This window comes from Miniopterus schreibersii, assembly GCF_964146895.1.
Source record: "Miniopterus schreibersii genome assembly, chromosome: 3".
Classification (NCBI taxonomy): Eukaryota; Metazoa; Chordata; class Mammalia; order Chiroptera; family Miniopteridae; genus Miniopterus; species Miniopterus schreibersii.
This window is the reverse complement of record NC_138103.1, coordinates 10,119,740-10,138,332: the sequence shown is the minus strand read 5'-3', so window position 1 is coordinate 10,138,332 and position 18,593 is coordinate 10,119,740. Positions and strand designations below refer to the sequence as shown.

At 58.6% G+C, this 18,593-nt stretch overlaps 2 protein-coding genes across 2 annotated transcripts in view; both read left to right on the top strand.

Annotated features, from left to right (window-relative positions):
- Nucleotides 1–9,417, top strand: part of CLCN7 (chloride voltage-gated channel 7) — a 27,175-nt gene extending 17,758 nt beyond the window's left edge. The window contains exons 13-25 of the mRNA XM_081133155.1: nucleotides 582–636; nucleotides 1,124–1,184; nucleotides 1,731–1,869; nucleotides 2,264–2,357; nucleotides 3,083–3,252; nucleotides 4,570–4,621; nucleotides 4,872–4,999; nucleotides 5,257–5,342; nucleotides 5,740–5,869; nucleotides 6,576–6,635; nucleotides 6,732–6,908; nucleotides 7,243–7,323; nucleotides 7,547–9,417. Of these exons, the coding sequence (XP_080989281.1) occupies nucleotides 582–636; nucleotides 1,124–1,184; nucleotides 1,731–1,869; nucleotides 2,264–2,357; nucleotides 3,083–3,252; nucleotides 4,570–4,621; nucleotides 4,872–4,999; nucleotides 5,257–5,342; nucleotides 5,740–5,869; nucleotides 6,576–6,635; nucleotides 6,732–6,908; nucleotides 7,243–7,323; nucleotides 7,547–7,633 (1,320 nt within the window). The 3' untranslated portion in view covers nucleotides 7,634–9,417. The remainder of the gene's footprint in view (nucleotides 1–581; nucleotides 637–1,123; nucleotides 1,185–1,730; nucleotides 1,870–2,263; nucleotides 2,358–3,082; nucleotides 3,253–4,569; nucleotides 4,622–4,871; nucleotides 5,000–5,256; nucleotides 5,343–5,739; nucleotides 5,870–6,575; nucleotides 6,636–6,731; nucleotides 6,909–7,242; nucleotides 7,324–7,546) is intronic.
- CCDC154 (coiled-coil domain containing 154) lies at nucleotides 8,927–18,593 on the top strand (the record flags this gene model as incomplete). Its single annotated transcript, XM_081131715.1, has 17 exons — nucleotides 8,927–8,983; nucleotides 10,523–10,692; nucleotides 10,780–10,969; nucleotides 11,177–11,223; nucleotides 11,566–11,661; nucleotides 12,123–12,246; nucleotides 14,111–14,212; nucleotides 14,291–14,419; nucleotides 14,496–14,620; nucleotides 14,961–15,087; nucleotides 15,170–15,307; nucleotides 16,291–16,410; nucleotides 16,497–16,573; nucleotides 16,963–17,080; nucleotides 17,412–17,498; nucleotides 17,827–18,011; nucleotides 18,099–18,593. The coding sequence occupies 17 exons, from the start codon at nucleotides 8,927–8,929 to the stop codon at nucleotides 18,226–18,228; spliced, it is 2,022 nt and encodes a 673-aa protein (XP_080987841.1). The 3' UTR covers nucleotides 18,229–18,593.

Here is an 18,593-nt window from a genome sequence, read left to right as displayed (position 1 = left end):
CTGGACAAGCTAGGGCACCTTCGGGTTGTCTCAGCCATCTGAAGATTGTTAGACAGTGACCCTGAGACTGTGGGCCTGGGGTGCTCATGGAGGGCGAATAGGAGCAGGCCGTCATCCCTAGGGAGGCCTGGACCATGCACTGCAGTCTCCAGATGCTGCAAGGGGGTCCTGCTCCCAGGACATCCTCGCACAGGGACATGTTAGAGCTCTTGGGTTGTCTGGCTCACTAGACATTTTCCTAGGGCTCTCCTTTTTGCCCTCCTTGACTCCCCTCTGTCAAAAGCTTGGGCCCTCCCCCCTTCTCAGGTGGATGGATGCCTGGGTGAGGAGCAGATGAAAGCCTTACAAAGATAAAGCCTCACAGGGCCGCTGAGCCCTTCCAGATCAGCTCGTGCTAGAAGTCATACAGTCTGCCCGGACACCCAGTGTGTCTCCTGTGGGACTCCATGGCTCTGTGTGAAGTGCCGGCAGGATCCCCGTACATGTGGGCAGATTGTAGATAATGCCCAGGCGTTAAGTCTGAGTGTCAAGAAGCAGTGACACATTTCCTCACAGAACGTCCACTTTTCTTCTTTGCACAGACGATGGTGTACACAATCCACGAGATCCCCATCTTCATCGCCATGGGCGTGGTGGGTAAGGGCCATCGCAAGCAGGACACCAACCCTCCTGGCCCCACGCTTTTCCATCGCTCAAGACGGCGGCCATCACCTCCCAGTGGGAACAAAGCATGTGGTGGGGTTAGGGCCTGGGGGACTTCTGGCCTGGCCCCACTTTGAAATGGCTGGAGAGGGCTGTGGCCCCCACACCCTGCTTGCTGCTCCAGGGCCAGCTGGGGAGGCAACCCACACATTAGGGAAACTGGAGCCCTGCTTCTCCATTGGGAAACCATCTGAGAAGTAGATTGAGCCATGGACAGCATCCATTACTCTGTTGAAACCTTTACCCTGAAAGGAAGGCAAAGCCTTTTAGAAATAAGCCCCTCTGTCTGTCCATCAGGGTGCGGTGACGGAGAACAGGTGTTTTCAGACCACCTTCTCCTGTCCCCTCCATTCCCTCTGCTGCCTGGGCAGCCTCCACCATTCTTCCATGTCCCTTACACGTGGCTCCTTCCTGGTCGCAGGTGGTGTTCTTGGGGCTGTTTTCAATGCCTTGAATTACTGGCTGACAATGTTTCGAATCAGGTGAGAAACCTGTTTTGTGGCTCCTGGGGCCTTTGAAAAGGGACTCGCGGCTATGTGCCAACAGGGCCACGTAGAATGCCACATGCCAGTGCATTCCTCTGCGATGGCTTGTGTGAAGGGGACAGACCAGCATGGGGCCAGGGGACAGTTGGAGTAAGGTTAGGGAAGGCGCTGCCTGTGGATCCAGCAGGCCTGGGGTCAGGGTCTTTCTGGCCTCAGCCTGGGCGCCCAGGGCCAACTTGACCCCAGGCATGGTCAGCTGGCACGACTTCCCTTGTCATTAGGAGCCATTGCTGGAGCTTTGGGAGTGAGTTCTGAGCTTGGGGAGACACTTCCTCCTTGTCCTCTTGCAACTTAAATGTCATTGGGGAGCATCCAGGAGATAATCAGGGGACGTGCAGGAGTCTGGGTAGATGGATGACTAAACGTGCTATGTCAACCTCTTAATCAGTGTCTTATCATCAGCTCTCAGTGAGTCACAGGCTCAGGTTGCATGGCAACTGTCCAGGTGTCCAGAGGCCTGGTCCATCCCAGTGTTTGCCCTAGGTACATCCATCGGCCCTGCCTCCAGGTGATTGAGGCCGTGCTGGTGGCCGCTGTCACAGCCACTGTCGCCTTTGTGCTGATCTACTCGTCTCGGGACTGCCAGCCCCTGCAGGGCAGCTCCGTGTCCTATCCCCTCCAGGTAGGAGGTTGGGCCCACCGGGCAGGGGGCAGGGCAGGCTCTCTGAGGAGGAGCACTCACTCCCCACGCCAGGCAGGAGAGCTGCTGACCCAGCGGAACTCCAGAGCTCTGGGCCCAATAGGCTGGCGTGTCTTCAGAAAGGGTTAGGCAGCCTGTTATGTGCCAGGAAAGCTGGTTTTCTATCGGCCTAGAGTCTCACCCAGTCCTCTCAGAATGGCTGCCTGATAAGGACCGCAGAGGACTTCAGAAGTGGGGCTGTGGGTGTGGACCCGAGACACGCAGCGCGACTTCCCTCCGAGGCAGCAACCCGACCTCATCCTGCCATGTGGTTGGCGCTTAATGCTGGCCCGGACTACCCCATCCCACTGGCCCGTCCTCTCTCCCAACCTTGCAGCTCTTCTGTGCAGATGGCGAGTATAACTCAATGGCTGCCGCCTTCTTCAACACACCGGAGAAGAGCGTGGTTGGCCTTTTCCACGACCCCCCAGGTGTGTGCCTGTGCTGATCCTGTCAGATGCACATCCCCATGGGGCCCTGCCCCTCTAGCCTGGTCTGCAACAAGCCACAGACACTGGGCACAAAGGCCAGAGTAGATGGCGTCAGGTTTTTCCATTGCGCTACTCCATGGTGTCATCTCGTCTCTTAGGACCCTTAGGTTGTCTCTGATTGTTTTCTGTCACAAATAAGACTGCTAGGGCGTTTCTGGTCCTTATGCACATGATGGGAGTCCACAGAGAGGCATTTAAATGTGGGACAAGGCCAAGCCCTTTCTAAAAAGCATTGGGACCAGGCCTCCCAACGTGCCTGTTCAGGGTTTTCTTGGTGTCTTCCTGCGTCTGGAAGTTATCCAGTGTGGAATGTGGCTGGTAGCCTTTCTTCTGTGAGCCCAGTGGTCTGTACTGCGGTGCCAACTGATTGCACACAGACCTCAGTGGACACCTTCTCTTTGGCCCCAGGTCACTGTCCTGCTGGTGGCACTGGGCCCCACTGGCCCTGGCTCCCTCTGCCCCTGGGCAGGGCAACCATCCTACCGCCTCCAAGGACCCAGACCCCAAAACCGCGTGCTCTGGCCTCTGAAAATGGGGAGACTTGTGGGGGCTCACTAGGGTGTCTGGGGGTCAGGATATGACCTGGAGGTGGTGACTGGGCAGCAGGGTGGCAGGCTCTGCTCAGGCACAAGTCCGTGGCAGGCCCTGAGCAGCCTCTCTGCTAGGCTCGTACAACCCTGCGACCCTCGGCCTCTTCACCCTCGTCTACTTTTTCCTGGCCTGCTGGACCTACGGGTTGACAGTGTCCGCCGGCGTCTTCATCCCTTCCCTGCTCATCGGGGCCGCCTGGGGTCGGCTCTTCGGCATCTCGCTGTCTTACCTCACTGGGGCTGCAGTAAGTGTGGGTCTCTGTGCGCCAAGCATGTGGGACCAGAGCTGGGCTGGAGGGAAGGGGGCAGTCCGGCAACTCCAGCCTCGAGGCCACTGTGAGCAAGACCAGTGGGCTCCCAGTGCGGGGGCCAGCGCCTCTGGTCATTTTCCACAGCCTTAGTTTTCTGGCTGCTGCTGTCTGATAGGAACACGCCATCAGTGTAGCCACCCATAGGTGTGGTCTAGAGACGGGGTCGGGGAGAGATGTTCAGTGCTTAGCAATGAGAGAAGGTGATATGGAAGGATTGAACTCCCTGGGGTGGGCACCCAGGCTCCAGAAGGTGGCGACTGGCTCTGTGTGTGATGGGCCTTGCCATGCTCCACTTGGCCTCCCTGGCCTCCCTCTTTCTACCTGCCTCCATGGGCACCATGTTTTTAATTTCATGTATATTCTTTTAACTTTATTCAAATAAGATTTATTAAAATACTGTAAATGGTAGGTGAGTCTGTCCCACCACCCACTCCCCTTACCAGACTTGGGACAGGCTTTCCTCAGGTCTCAGGTTTCCTTCCAGATATAGTGTTTTGTTTTTTTAATTGCAACATGATTCACATACCATAGTCCACCCTTTAAAAGTATAACTCGGTGTTTTAGTGTGTTCAGAGTGTGTCACCATTATTACTGTGTGGGCTCAGGACATTCTCATCACTCAAAAAAGAAATATGTCCCCATCAGCATTCACTCCCATGCCCCTCTCCAGCCCTTGGCAGCCACCATCTGCATTCTGTCTCAGTGGACTTGTCTGTTCTGCCCATTTTATGTAAGTGGGGTCACACACGGTGCGGCTATCTGTGTCTGGCTCCTCTCACTGAGCATGTGGTTTTCAGGGTTCATCCATGTTGTACACGTGTTGGATTTTCTCTCCTTTTGTGCTCCCTCCTGTGGTGCAGGCATTTCTGCACAAATGACAGTCATTTGTGCAGGCATTTCTGCACAAATGACAGTCATGCACATATGGTGCTGGCCTCTCCCCGCACATGCCTGTAGCTCTTCCCCCTCAGTATGCAGAGGGTGGCCTCCTGTCTCTTGCTGCTGAGTTCTCCAGCTTATGCAGACAGCATGATTCATTCCAGGCATCCCTGAATTGGGCCATTCCTTGGGTATTTCCAGACTTTTGTTATGACTGAGGAGGTGCAGACCACAAGGAGGTGCATGCACATGTGTGCATTAAACTCTGGATGTAAAATTGCTGAGCCCAGGTGGCCATTGGTAGTGTCACTGCATCTTGGTAGGTTTGGGTAGGGGGTGCCACTCCCAGTACTACCCCTGTCATCCCCACAGATCTGGGCAGACCCCGGCAAGTACGCCCTGATGGGAGCAGCTGCCCAACTGGGTGAGTCCCTGTCTTCCACATGGGCATTCCAAGGTCAGGAGGGGCAGGTGCCTCATTGGAGCTCGAAGGTCTTCAATTTAGTGTCATCGACCACTCCCTACAGGGTATAGCTGGGCCCTGAATGGATGGGGATGGGCCCTGCACAGAGAATGTGGGCAGGCAGGGGCCAAGGGAGGGGTGGGTGAAGCGGCCTACAGGGGCTCGAAACCACCCCTACCTCACCCCAGCCCACCTCTCCCTCCCCGGGCAGGTGGGATTGTGAGGATGACACTGAGCCTGACAGTTATCATGATGGAGGCCACCAGCAACGTGACCTACGGCTTCCCCATCATGCTGGTCCTGATGACTGCCAAGATCGTAGGAGACATCTTCATTGAGGTGCAGAGGGTGGGGAAAGGCCTGCCTGGCCGTAGCCCTCGCTGTGGTTCCCATCTGTATCCCCTGGTCTCAGAGCCTGAGAATGTGGGAACTGTGGCTATAGCAGCAGTGGAGGGAAGGGGGCCCCTACAAAGCCATCCCCCAAATAGCTTCTGCCTTGGTGGTAGGCACAGTGTGCCTGGGACCCCCTCCCTTAGTGGCAGCCTGGAACCCCTCCCTGGTGTCAGTACTGTGCCTGATGCCTGCCCCTTCCTCAGGGCCTGTACGACATGCACATCCAGCTACAAAGTGTGCCCTTCCTGCACTGGGAAGCCCCAGTTACCTCGCACTCGCTCACTGCCAGGTACCACCTTTCTCCCTGTCTTGGTTTAGGCTACAGGCCTACAGGCCTGGAGCTTCCTTTCCACACTTAGGTTGGGGGCGGTGAGTGGCGCTGACCCTCTGGCAGGGGGGATGTGGGCACCCAGGAGCAGGGAGGAAGCCATCCACCTCTCCAGATGTCTGGGCAGTGCTGTCCAGGTGTTGGGGCTGCAGGCACCACCCAGGACTGGCTCTCCCAGGGCAGCACCTGGGCTTTGTGCCTCCAGCTTCCTACATCCCTTCTCCTGGCTCACTGGGCCAGCAGCTTCATGCCTCTTGAACTTCATCTTTGGTGTGAAGACAGACCTTCAGGAACCCCCGTTAACACATGGTTCGTGACCATGTGGCCAGCAGTGGCTGAAGTGTGCTCTCTCCCACAGGGAGGTGATGAGCACGCCGGTCACCTGCCTGCGGAGGAGGGAGAAAGTGGGCGTCATCGTGGATGTGCTTAGCAGCACGGCGTCCAATCACAACGGGTTCCCTGTGGTGGAGTCCACCGACGATACCCAGGTACCAGGGCCTGGGCAGGTGGACCTGGGTCTGCTGCTGTCCCACAGGAGCCAGGGGCCTCAGGCCAGCTCCTGCCTCCCCACCTCGGGGAACCCGTACTCTTCCCCATGTGCCTGTCAAGTAGGGCGTGTTGGGCAGGTTTGGTTTGTAGGGACATAGAGACCCCATGTCTGGGTTTATGGTAGGAGCCAAGTTACACCGCTGTGTGAGCACTGTCCCCATAGGTAGGTTAGCGATATGCCCACATATCTCATGCTCATACCAAACTGTACTATCAGCGTGGCTGCCTGTGCCTTTTGTCAGGAGAGGCCTGACGGCATGTGTGGCCCACACAGTACCATGCTCCCGAAGGCCTGGGATGAATTTTGTCAGGGCAGGTCTGCATCTCACCCCAGCACATGCTGCAAGCCAGGCACTTTGTTCCTTGCTCTGCATTGTGGGTGTTTGGGGATTAACAAGCTTGTGCAGGATAATGCCTTTGGCAAGGCCAATGCCAGTAGACAGTGACTGTACATTGATGGGGAGTGTGATGGGGAACCTGATTAGAGCCAAGGTCCCCGAGCAAGCGTCCTGGAACTGCTGCTCAGACACTGCCTGCCCTCCAGTTCACACCTCAGCTTTCCGCAGGGCCTGCAGCTACGCAGGCAGGGTGATAGGTCTTAGGCTCTGCCCGCAGACAAGACCGTCTGTTGTCTCTTTCCTGCAGTCAGCCCGGCTCCAGGGCCTGATCCTGCGCTCCCAGCTGATTGTCCTCTTGAAGCACAAGGTAGGCTCCTCAGCACCTCTGGGTGGTGGGAGATGCCAGGCTGGGTGTTGGGGTTCTGACATGCCCTGCCCACTGCCCATTACCTGCCGCCCGCAGGTGTTTGTCGAGCGGTCCAACAGGGGCCTTGTACAACGGCGGCTGAGGCTGAAGGACTTCCGGGACGCCTACCCACGCTTCCCCCCAATCCAGTCCATCCATGTGTCCCAGGATGAGCGCGAGTGCACCATGGACCTCTCCGAGTTCATGAACCCCTCCCCCTACACTGTGCCCCAGGTGTCTGATTCCCACTTGCAGGGACTTGTGGCCTTCAGTGACCTGCCAGGGAGGGGCTGGGACGGGGTTTGCAGAAAAGGGGGAGGAGCTCTCTCCTTACACTCAGGACAAGGATTTGGGGGTGGGTATGGCTGTGGAGGCAGACACCAGCGACATAACTGAGGCAGGGTGGCTGGCTGGCATGGAGGGGAAGGGGTGCTTTAGGACACACCTTGACGTCCTGGCGGCAGCAGGTGTGATAGAAGACAGCTGACCCTGAGCTTGGTGGGTCCTGCCCCTGCTCTTGGCTGGGGCCTGGGCTGGCAGGCAAGCTGAGGCCCTGACCACATTGCAGGAGGCATCTCTCCCTCGAGTGTTCAAGCTGTTCCGGGCCCTGGGCCTCAGGCACCTGGTGGTAGTGGATAACCACAATCAGGTGAGTAGCCAGGGAGGGCAGAGGACCCCTCTGCCTCCTGACCTTCCTGCCCTAGGCACAGATGCACAGTTGCTCCCAGCTTCTGCATGACCGCTTCTGCCAGGACCCAGACTGGCAATATGCCTGCCTCCGGGTCTCCCCCAAACTGTGTTGCTCCCCCACTTGCTTCCATAGGGGTGGGGTGGGGCCACTGGATTCCCATAACCTGTCTTTGTTCCCACAGGTAGTTGGGCTGGTAACCAGGAAAGACCTGGCCAGGTACCGGCTTGGGAAGGGGGGCCTGGAGGAGCTCTCACTGGCTCAGACATGAGACCCTGGCCCTGGCACCTCACCTGGGGTCCTCACCTCACTCCTCGGGCAGCAGCAGATCCAGCAGACCTCGGGGATGGCCCAGCTGGTGTGTGAGCGTGACCGTCGCATGGGCACCTCGTCAGTGTTCCCCACCCTCCCCCTTGCCTCAGCCCCTTGGATGTCACTCTCCACCCTCCTGTTTCTTCACCTTCAGGGACCAGATGTTTGTGCAGATGCTCGCTTCCTGAGAGCCAGTGAGAGGCTGCATGTGCGTGTGTGTGTCTCAGTGTGTGTGTCTGTTCACATGTGTGTGAGACAGCAAGTGAGCTGGGCCCTGTGGATTTGAGTGCTGCAGGCCCACAGGGTGGGGCTCCACCCCTGCTTCTCTGCTCCTCGTTACCTTCAGTGCTGGCCCAGAAGGACCACACCGCCTGCACACTGCCAGCTGGAGGCCTCGGTGATGTGAGGCTGCGGCAGAGGCCTTTGGCCTTGTTCCCACGGCTGAGTTTGTGGCCATGAGGCGATAGGCCTGTGCAGCTGGGACCTACCTGGGCAAAGGCCAGCTGGATACCCAAGGCAAGGGCTTGGGGCAGCAGGACAGCCCTGAAGAGCAGACTCTGAAGCAGGCTCCATCGGGAAGCTGGCTATTCTTCCGGACTCACCACATATGGGCCACAACCCCACTCTGGATGCCATGGGCTCTGTGATGGAGGCTTGGCCAAAGGAGAGCTGAGAACCACCCATGGGCCTGAACAGTCCTATCACACTTACCACCCCAAGTCCTCTGGAACTGGAGTCCAGATGAACTGCTGTTGCCACATGTGGACAGCATCTGGGAAGGCGGATCTTCTCAGCAGGGGGACTGGGGTGGTGACAAAGACCTCTGACGACCCCTGGCCCACAGTGATATTTCTGGGCAGCTCTGATTCTGGTCCTGGCAGGTGGGCTTTGGGATGTGCTGGTGAGCCTGGAGCAGGATACTATACCCCTCCAAGCACCTTTCTGAAGGTGATTCCCAAGTCCCCACCCCATCTCTGAGGAAGTGATTCAGAGGCCTTTTGGCGAGCTGGTGGCTGCTGCGCCTTGGTTTTAGCCCCTTTCAAGGGGGGTTGGGCTTCGAATCACAGGTCCGATCCTGGTGGGAAGTCTATGGGAGGAACAGTGTCCAAATGTGGGGGGTCTGAAGGGAGAAATAAATGAATTGTACCCAAACAGCCAGTGCCAGCTTCCTGTTCCTGCTCAGCATGGACCACAGTCTGGTAGCCTGCGATTCCAGGGCCATGGGGTGGGGGTATCTGGGATGAGGCCCTCAATGTATGGTGTTGGTCAGCAGCACCGCAGTGGGGACATCCCTGGGAGGGAGATGCAGGTGAGAAGCCCAGAAACCTGCAGGTGGTGTGTAGCTGTGGCCCCCCTGCTGCCTTATTCCAGTGTCTGGCAGTGTTGCTCCTGGGTCCCCTGCAGACTGTTGGGAAGGGCTTCTCCCCAGAGGCCCTTCTGTCTGCAGTGGCCTGAGCTGCTCGGCCGTGAGCCGTGTGGTGTAGCTCGCCCTAGAGGGGAGGTTGAAGCGTTCTTGTCACAGGGAAGCCCCCAGCCAGCCCTCGTGGGCAGGTCTGGGTGACACATGGGTAGGGCGAGGGGCTGGAGTGTCTGTCCACACTGGCCTGAAGTGAGACACAAAACACCCTTCAGCCTTCTAAGACTCGGTGTGAAGAAAGCAAGGAGAGCATTTCACTCCCTTTGTATTGAGTACAGGTTGAAATGATAGGTGAACTGGGTTAAATAAAATGGACTTGAAATTCACTCCACCTGGGTGCTTGCTTACTGTGGCTGCTAAGAAAGTTAATGTCATGGGTGCTGCCCACACCTGTGGCAACACCCTGTTTCTTTTGGATAGTCCCTTGGCGCCTGTTTCCTCGCAGGTCTGGCTGTGGTCCGTCTGGGGATCCCAGCCTTACTTCTCTGGTTTAATGACCATGGGGCCAGCAATTGCTTCTTGGCATCCCTCCTGCCGAGCCAGGCCAGAGGTCTCCTGACCCTAACCTCTGGCTGGCTGAATGGTGCCCCCTCAGATCCTTCCAGAAACAGGCAGTTGGGGAGACCTTGCAGGGACAGGAGAGTTGAGGGCTCAGGTTCCATTGGCAGTTGGGCCAGGAAGTCACAAGGTTCTGGTGAGGAAAAGAAGATTCCAGAAGAGCCCCTGCTGCCCTGCGTACCTTGGTATTGTCTAAGGAGGTAAGATGTGAAGATAGGTGCTCAACCCTTTACGCCCCACGTGTTCCCCCAAGGTCCTGAAGTCTTCAAGATCTGACTTCCCTGCCTCCCACCAGCCACTCCCCACCCCAACCACCCAGTTTCCAGCTCTAGGCAGCCTCTGGGTGCCAGGCCCAGGACCTCTTAGCAGTCGCCAAAGCCAAACACGGGCTGCTGGTGAAGCCAGATGGGTGAACCAGGTGCCAACTGGGGCAGGAGCCAGGAGGACAGCCCAGGGAGGGGCCTGCATAGGGGTGTGGACCACAGCGGAGAGCACTGCTTTCTGATCCCCAGGTCTCTTCACAGCCTGGGGGCTCCCTCTAGAGCTGGCCGGGCAGGCCACTGTCCCATTTCTGCTCCCCAGTGCTGTGTCCTCAGGTGGAGGAGCGGGACACACCTCTGAGCCCAAGCTTTCCGTTGAGCAGAAAGCAGAGCCTTCTCTGGGCTGGGCCCTGCGACTCAGCAGAATGAGCCCTTGAGCTCGGTAAGCACACTCAGTGACAGTTGCACTGATTCTGGGTCCCTGTTACCCTAAGGTCCATCTGAGACCCGGCATCCCTTGTCAGCCCAGAAGGCCAAGTGGCGAGCCCAAAGGTGTCTTCTTGCAGAGCTGGCTGATAGCAAATCCTCATCTGGGGCTTCGCCCCCCTCTCAGCTAAGCACGATCACCCTGGAGGACCTGGGGCTCCTCCTGGAAGAAGGGCTGGCCAGCCCTGAGCCCCTGAGTCTGGAGATCTCGGAGAGGTACAAGCCCAGCCGCCTGGCGTCCACCACTTCTGTCCCAGAGCAGGACACCCCCAAGCGCTGGAAGCAACTGGAGCAATGGTGAGCCCCCTGCAGAGTGGAGCGGGAGAGCCACATGTCAGCCCCATGGAATGTGTGCCCACTCTGCCTGCTTCTTGTGCTGGACAGGGTGGCTGACTTGCAGGCCGAGGTGGTGTCCCTGCGGGGACACAAGGACCACTGTGAACGTGCCACACGGAGCCTGCTACAGGAGCTGCGCCAGGTGCAGGCCAGTGTGCAGCTGCAAGACTCAGAGCTGAGGAAGCTGAAGCAGGAGGTGCAGCAGGCAGCTTGGGCCCCTGAGAAGGAGGTCCTGGAGGTGAGACACCCCGGCTGGGAGGAGCGCATTCTCACCCACAGGACAGGCTTCCCATTCCCGGTGTTGGGGCAGCTGCTTCCTGGGCCCTGAGCCCAGCTCAACCCCTGCTGCCCAGGTGGGAGCCCAGAGAGTCCCCATGGGCTGTGTCTGTGCTGGTCAGGCTGTGAGGCCCAGGCCTGCATTCAGCACACATCCTCCTCCTTGCAGTTCCCCAGCCCCCAGAACCAAAACAAGATGCAGGCACTGGACAAGAGGTATCCCCACACTTGTGGCACAGGCCTTAGCAGGAGGGAAGGGGTTTGGGAGACCAATGGCTGGTGCCAGACCCATCTGGGCATCAGCCACAGGGTTTTGTTTCCCCAATTAGTTGTCTTGCCCAGGTAAGCAGTAAACACCCATAGCAGAACTCAAAAGGTCTGGGTTTGTGTGAGCCTCCGCAGCCTACAGAGGCCTGGGAAAGGGGTGGGAGGCTTGCTGCTGGGGCCCTTGGCCGGGTTCCCAGGCCCTGAAGGCTGCCCAGCCTCCTCTGGGCTTCTCCTGGCCACAAGGAGGGTGGGCTGGGCAGGCCCCAGGCAGAAGCGGCTCTTGTGTGCCAGGTTGGTGGAGGTCCGGGAGGCCCTGACCCAGATCAGGAGGAAGCAGGCACTTCAGGACTCTGAGCGGAAGGGCACCGAGCAGGAGGCGATCTTCAGGTGGGCACCTCTCTCCTCCCTCCTCAGGGGCTGGTTCCGGACCTGCTGTGTGTGGCCCTGTGGGAGTCACTAAGGCAGGGCAGGCGTTCACTTACCCTTGGTGCCAACCTGTGGATTGATGGGGAGCCTCAGACACCCTGTGGATCCTCTGTGGGAAAAAGAGACTTGAGCTCAGGAGTCCCCAACCCTTCCCCTTTCCCATAGGTCACACTTAGCAGGGCCCAGCTCTCACCATCCCAGGTGAGAACAGGGAAGCCAGCATCTTGCCCCCTCTTTGTGTTTACTCAGGTGAGCTATGCACCTCCTGCGCCTAGGCCTGTAGGTCAGCCTAGGTCCCCCCAGATGCAGGGCTTGGCCTGAGAAGGACTCTTGAAGTTCATGGGCCCCGCCAGCCTCCCTGTAGCTCCCCGGCAGGCCCTCCGGCTGGCCTGGTTGCTGTAATGTTTGGCCGGTACTCCTAGGTTGACCAAGTTGTCCGAGAACCTGGAACAGGAGGAACAGAACCGGGAGGTGGCCTGCAGTGCTCTGCAGAGGAGCCAGGAGGAGGCCAGCCAGAGGGTGGACCATGAGGTGGCCAGGCTGCAGGTACCCAGGCAGGATGCTGGCATCTGGGCAACCAGCTGGGCTGACAGTGAGAGGGTCCATCTGGAAGAAATCCCTGCTCTCCCGGCCCAGCCTGTCTTTCACCTTACAGGTTCTTCCCTCGGCTCCAGCTATCTTTTAAGTTCTCTCCATGTGATCAAACTTGGTGATCCCCAAGTCCTATGCTGTCTAATACAGTGGCCACTAGCCACAGATGGCTCTGTATATTGAAGTTACCTAACATTTTAGACAATTTAAAACTCAGTTCCTCTATCACATGAGCCAGATTTCAAAGGCTCAGTGACCACATGTGGCCAGTGGCTGCAGATTGGGTCTCACTGAGATGGAGTACCATCATCACAGAAAGTTTGTTGTGTTAGCACTCTCAGCCACTGCTCCCCCTCCCCTTCCTGTGCAACTAGCACCCAAATCAAGAAATAGAATGCCGTAGTCCGAAGCCCTTTCTGGCCATTTTCAACCTTGGTGATTCCCTCGTGCGCAGGGGAAGTTACCTTCCTGAAGACGCACCTCCCAGTGCTACTCCTGGGCTGGTGCAGTTCCCTCTCCTGCATGGGGCCCCTCAGGAGGTGGGTCAGGGGATTGGGCAGCCTCTTCAGCTCTGTAAATAGAGACCAGGGACTGCGCCGCACACAGGGAGGCCCCAGCTGCTGCCCACATAGCTCGGCTGCTCAGCTTCAGAAGTGTTTCCCTCCCACTGCCCTTTGGGAAATTAGTGTCTTGGTTCCCTCAAGAGGCTGCTTGCTGCCCACTGGCCAGGAGCTTCAGCAGCACTGGGTAGTATGACAGTCACCTGGTAGGATGCCTGCGTTTTCCCTAAGCCCACTCTAGGGCCAGGGTCTACAAGCTAGGGCCCATACCTGGTTTTGTCAATAAAGTTTTATCGGCACACAGCCACTCCCATTCGTTTACTATTGTCCACAGCTGCTTTTGCGTTGAAACCACAGAGCTGAGGAGCTGTGACATAGACCTCGTGACCCATAAACCTGAAACATCTACTCTCTGGTTCTTTACAGATAATTTGCCCAGCCCTACCCCAGGTCACCTTGCATGGCAGGGAGGCTGGCAAGGGCTGGGGCACACCTACCCTGTGGGCTATTGGAGTTTCCCGGAGGGCTCTGCGGCATTGGAGAAGGTGCCTCCTCCCAGAGCCCTGCCTGCCCTGTGGGTGTGTGAGGCAGGGAGACAGGGCCAGGCTGGGCCTTGATTCCCCCATGTCCTGTACCCTCAAGACCCTTGGTGCAGCAGGAAGGGAGCTGACAGGGAGGAGAGAGAGATGGGAAGGGCCCCTACCTGGGCCTGGGGGACAAGGGCAAGGGGTGTGTGTGTATGAGTGTGCACATGTGCATGGGTGCACTATGTTCATGGGTGTCCTCGTCTACATGAGTGCACATGTGTGTGCATGTTTGTGTGCATTTGCACATGTGTGCACAAGTGTGTGCTCACACATGCACTTCACCTCCCTTCCAGAGGCTCTCAGCTCTGGGTGTGGTTTGGTGGTAGCTGCTACGCCTTCTTCCCTGTGTGGCATCCATTGGTCACTATTGTGGCCACTGAATGTGTTCTAGACCTACACGAGCTTGGCCTGCAGACCCTTCACAACCCCTGTGCCTGGCCCTCTGGGAGGACATGTGACCCCTGCCTTCCCTGCCTTTCTTCTTAAGGAGGGTGTGGCAGGCTCAGCTTTGCGAGGCTCGGGGACAGCCAGGGACCCAGACCTAGAGCCCTCTCTGATGGAGACGGTTGAGCAAGAAAACAAGTCTGAGGTGGCATGGTGGGTGGGGGGTAACTGTGGGAAGAGGGCACCCAGCAAGGTAGCAGCACGGTGCCCATGTGCCCCCCTCCACAGGCCCAGGTGACCAAACTGGGCGAAGAGATGAGCCTTCGCTTCCTCAAGAGGGAGGCCAAGCTGTGTGGCTTCCTGCAGAAGAGCTTCCTGGCCCTAGAGAAGGTGGGAGCTTGCGGGCTGGTGGGGCTCTGCTGTATCCCCCGCGCCCTGGCTCACAGCAATGGAGGGCGTCTCTCGCAGAGAATGAAGGCCTCAGAGAGCACGCGGCTGAAGGTGGAGAGCAGCCTGCGGGAGGAGCTGGAAAGCAGGTGGCAAAATCTCCAGGAGCTGGCCGAGGAGCGCGTGCGCGCCATACGGGGGCAGTGCAAGGTGGGCAGCTCGGGCTAGGCACAAGCCGGGCGCCTGGTGGGGGACCGCAGGTCTCAGGGGCACCTCTGCACCACAGCAGGAAGAGTGCTACCTCCTGGAGCAGTGCCGGGGCCTGGACAGGGCTGTGGTCCAGCTGACCAAGTTTGTGCGCCAGAACCAGGTGTCGCTGAACCGCATCCTGCTGGCCGAGCAGAAGGCCCAGTAAGTATCCAAACAGGGCAGTGGGCAGAGAACAGGAGTTGTCAGGCTGGGTGGATGGAAATAGCCCCTCTCCCCAGACCCCAGCATCCTGAGCCCAGTCAGGTGCCTGGGGCAGAGTAGCCACCCACCCCAGCCTGCCCCTCATGGGGGAGCTCAGCGTGGCAGCCATGGACGTGGCCCTGTTTCAGTGGCCCCCTGTGATGACATTCCCATCCTCTGCTCCACTGGGTTTCTTGGAATGTTCTGAAGCCAGCAGCTGGGCTCTCCTCTCTGGCCCAGCTCTGAGGGGTGGGCCAGCCTCAGCTGAGAGACAGTCTTTCTCAGTGGCACCAACCCCCAGGGACACCAAGGGCCACTTGGAGGAAAACCAGGCTGGGGAGCTGGCTGCCTACTTGCAGGAGAACGTGGAAGCCATGCAGCTGGCCAGCAAGCTGGCCCGACAGGAGACGCACAGCACACTGGAGTTGGTGAGGGCTGCAGGGCTGAGTCAGGTCTCCTTGTGGGATCCCCCACCTGCTTAGCACCCACACTCAGCCCTACCTCCCACAGCTCCAAGAGAAGAGCCAGGCCTTGGAGGGGTCCGTGGCTGAGCTGATCAGACAGGTGAAGGACCTGAATGACCACTTCTTGGCCCTGAGCTGGAGGCTGGACCTGCAGGAACAGACGCTGACCCAGAGGCTGTGCGAGGTAAGGCTGCTGTGCTGCCTGGGGGCCAGGCAACCTAGGCAGCTGGGCTCCTGGTGCCCTCTGGCTCCCTGAGAGTGGAGGCCTGACCAGCAGGTCCCAGGAATACTCAGTGACTGTCTGCAAGGCCAAGGGCAGGGATGCCCAGGGTCAGCTGCTGAGACATTCAGAGGCCCCGGAGGCCCAGCCACACAGAGGGCTCCACAGAGGGGTCTGCCCCTTGGGTTATTTTTTCTCTTTTTTGTAACAGCTTTACTGAAGTTTAATTTACACACCATACAATTCACCCCTTTAAAGTGTATAATTCAGTGTTTCCCCCCATATATTCAGAGTTGTATAACCACCACCACAATCATGTTTAGAAGGTTTTCATCACCCCAAAAGGAGACTGTCCTCATTAGCAGTCACTCGTCAACCCCCTCTCCCAGCCCCTCGCTCCCACTATCTGCTTTCTGTGTCTGTGGATTTGCCTGTCTGGACATGTCATAGAAATGGAATCACGTGCTATGTGACCTTCTGTGTCTGGTTTCCCTCCCTAAGCATGACATTTTTAAGTCCATTCGTGCTGTAGCATTGCTTCCTTTTCATGGCTGAGTACTATTCCGCATATATGATGGGCCATAACTTGTTTACCCGTTTGTCAGCCTGTGGACACTGGGCTGCTGCCCTTTTGGTGATGTGGATGGCACTGCTGTGAGCACACACGTACACCCTTTGGTTGTGGGGCCAGGTCCCCCGCCTGCCCGCCATCTCCTCTCCTGCAGATGTGGGAAGCCTGTCTTTTCTCTGTCCCTGTCCCTACTGACTCCCAGTGGGCAGTAGGGGTGGGGAGGGGCTGAGCCAGGCCTGGAGTGTGCTTGGCTGGGCTGGCTGGGCTGTGTGAGGCCTGTGTGCATGTGCTGGGGTCAGAGATGTGCCCAGGCTGGCTGGCTGGCTGTCCACCCTCCCTGTCCAGGCTCAGGCCTCACTGGGTGTCCATGCCCTAGGCAAAGAGTGAGTGGGAAGGCACAGAGCAGAGATCGATGGAGGGCCTGGCCTGGTGTCGGAAGGAAGCCCAGGCATACCTGAGGGAGGTGCAGGAGACAGTGGGCAGCCTGCCCCAGCAGGTGGGTGAGGTCCCGGGTCACACCTCCCCTCCCCTGCTGGGCCCACCCTTAGCCACCAGCCCACCCCAGTCTCTGCTCTGTTTCAGATAGAAGCCATCTCTGACAGGTGCATCCTGCACAAGAGTGACTCAGACCTTAAGATCTCCGCTGAGGGCAAAGCCAGGTGAGGTGCAGCTCCCTCCCGAAGCCTGGCAGAGCCGTGGTCCCTGGGAAGGGAGCGAGCCCCACTGAGGCGACCGCCAGGACGGGGCTGGGAGGGCACGGCTGTCTCGGAACCAACCTGCTGCACCAGCGAAGCTTCTCTCAGGGGCTCCTCCCTGAGCTCCAGCACTGTGGCAGCCCTAACCCCTCCCTGCCCTTGGGGGCAGCCTGCACGGATCCCCGAGTCTTTCTCTCTGTCACACACTGGGGGCCCCCCAGCCCCCACTAGAGGGATGGCAAAGCAGAGCGCCCCTTATTCTGCTCAGAGCCTCCTCCCTCTACTCAACCTGCCCCTCACCCCAGAGCTCTCCTCGTCCCAGAGCCTGGCAGCTTGGCCTCCTGTACCCACAGAGAGTCTGAAGTTGGGGCCATGCGGCAGGAGCTGGCAGCTCTGCTGTCATCCGTGCAGCTGCTCAGAGAGGGCAACCCTGTGCGGAAGATTGCCGAGATCCAGGGCAAGCTGACCACGGTACCCTCTCAGGCCCCAGTGCCTGTCACACTCAGAAGAGGGGGGCAGCCCCCTATGGAGGGTTCCCCAGAGAGGTTCACAGATGTCCTGCTGGGGGACTCCCCATGACTTAGACTTTAAGTGGGGGCACACATTGGAGCCCTAAACGCTGGGGGCATCAGCAATCAGGGTGAAAGGAGAAGCCCTGAGCACTGGCTGGGTCCCACCTGATCACTGGGCTGAGTGATGCCCCCAGATCCCATCAAGGGGTGAGGTTGTCAGAGGTCAGTTCCTGCTCCGGGGGGTTGGGGTGGGGGCTGCTTCCATGTCTACGAACGGGGGCAGTATTTAGTTTCAGAACCAAATAATGAAATTAGAAAACAGCATCCAGGACAACAAGACCATCCAGAACCTCAAGTTTAATTCAGAAACCAAGCTGGTGAGAGGCTGCCCTGGGCTGGCAGAACAGGCCCTCCCCCTGCGGCTCCAGGGGCTCCCAGGCCTGGAGGGTGGGCTGCTTTCTCTGTGCAGAGCCTGGCTCCCAGCTCCCCCTCGCCCCTCCCAGCCTGCCCACCCCTCTATCTTCGGTCTCCCCTGCCATCCGCCTATCTGTCTGCGTGTCTGGCCTGAGCCAGCGTTTCCAGGCAGATAAGGCCCCAGTTGGCCCAGAGGAAGATAATCCTGTCTGCTGTCCCACCCCCTTGGTCCCATTCCTGCATTCCCACATCAGTTCCTCCTGCCCCTGCCGCCCCTGCCTCTGTCCCCAGCGCATGGAGGAGATGGCCACACTGAAGGAGTGCCTGATGCACCTGTGGAGTGAGGAGGGCCCGTGGGCCCTGACGCTGGGCAGCAGGAAGGTCCTCATGTCCCTGGTGAGACAGCAGTTCGTCAAGGATGTGGCCTCTGGTGAGGTGGTCCCCATGAACCGCTGGGGCGTGTATCAGGCCGTGAGGTAAGCAGTGAGGAGCTGCCTCCAGGTCTAGGTTCGGGGCTGGGGGAGGCCCCAGGACAGTGGGCCATGAGCCATGTCTCCCGGCAGGTGGCTGCAGTGGAAGGCGGTCCTCATGAACCAGGTGGCCAAGCGGAGGCCAAGAACAGTCTTGGAGAGGTCCCTTGGCCAGGAGCCTGCCCGCCACCAGCTCACATTCTTGCCCCTTTCCCAAAAATAAACATGCCAGCTCCTGTATCTGTCAGAGCCTGGAACTCCCTCCAGGGGGTCGGGAGACTCAGGTGGTGGGAGTGACCAAGAGGATCCATCCTCAAGGCCTATCCACCCCCAGACTCCCAGGATGCCCTTCTCCTGCCCAAGCCCAGCTGAGCCCCAGGCCCAAGCATTTTCCTGGGCCTTCCTGCCAACAGGCACAGCAGCCTGGGATCCACACCCACTCCTATCAGGTTCCCCAGCAGTCAGGACAGCCCAGCCTCAGGATCTGTGCCTGTCAGCCATGCCCTTCACACCTGCGAGATGCCCAGCAGAGAAGCAGCTCTTCCTGCCCTAATCCAGGGAGCAAACAGTGTTTGTTCATGCACTCAG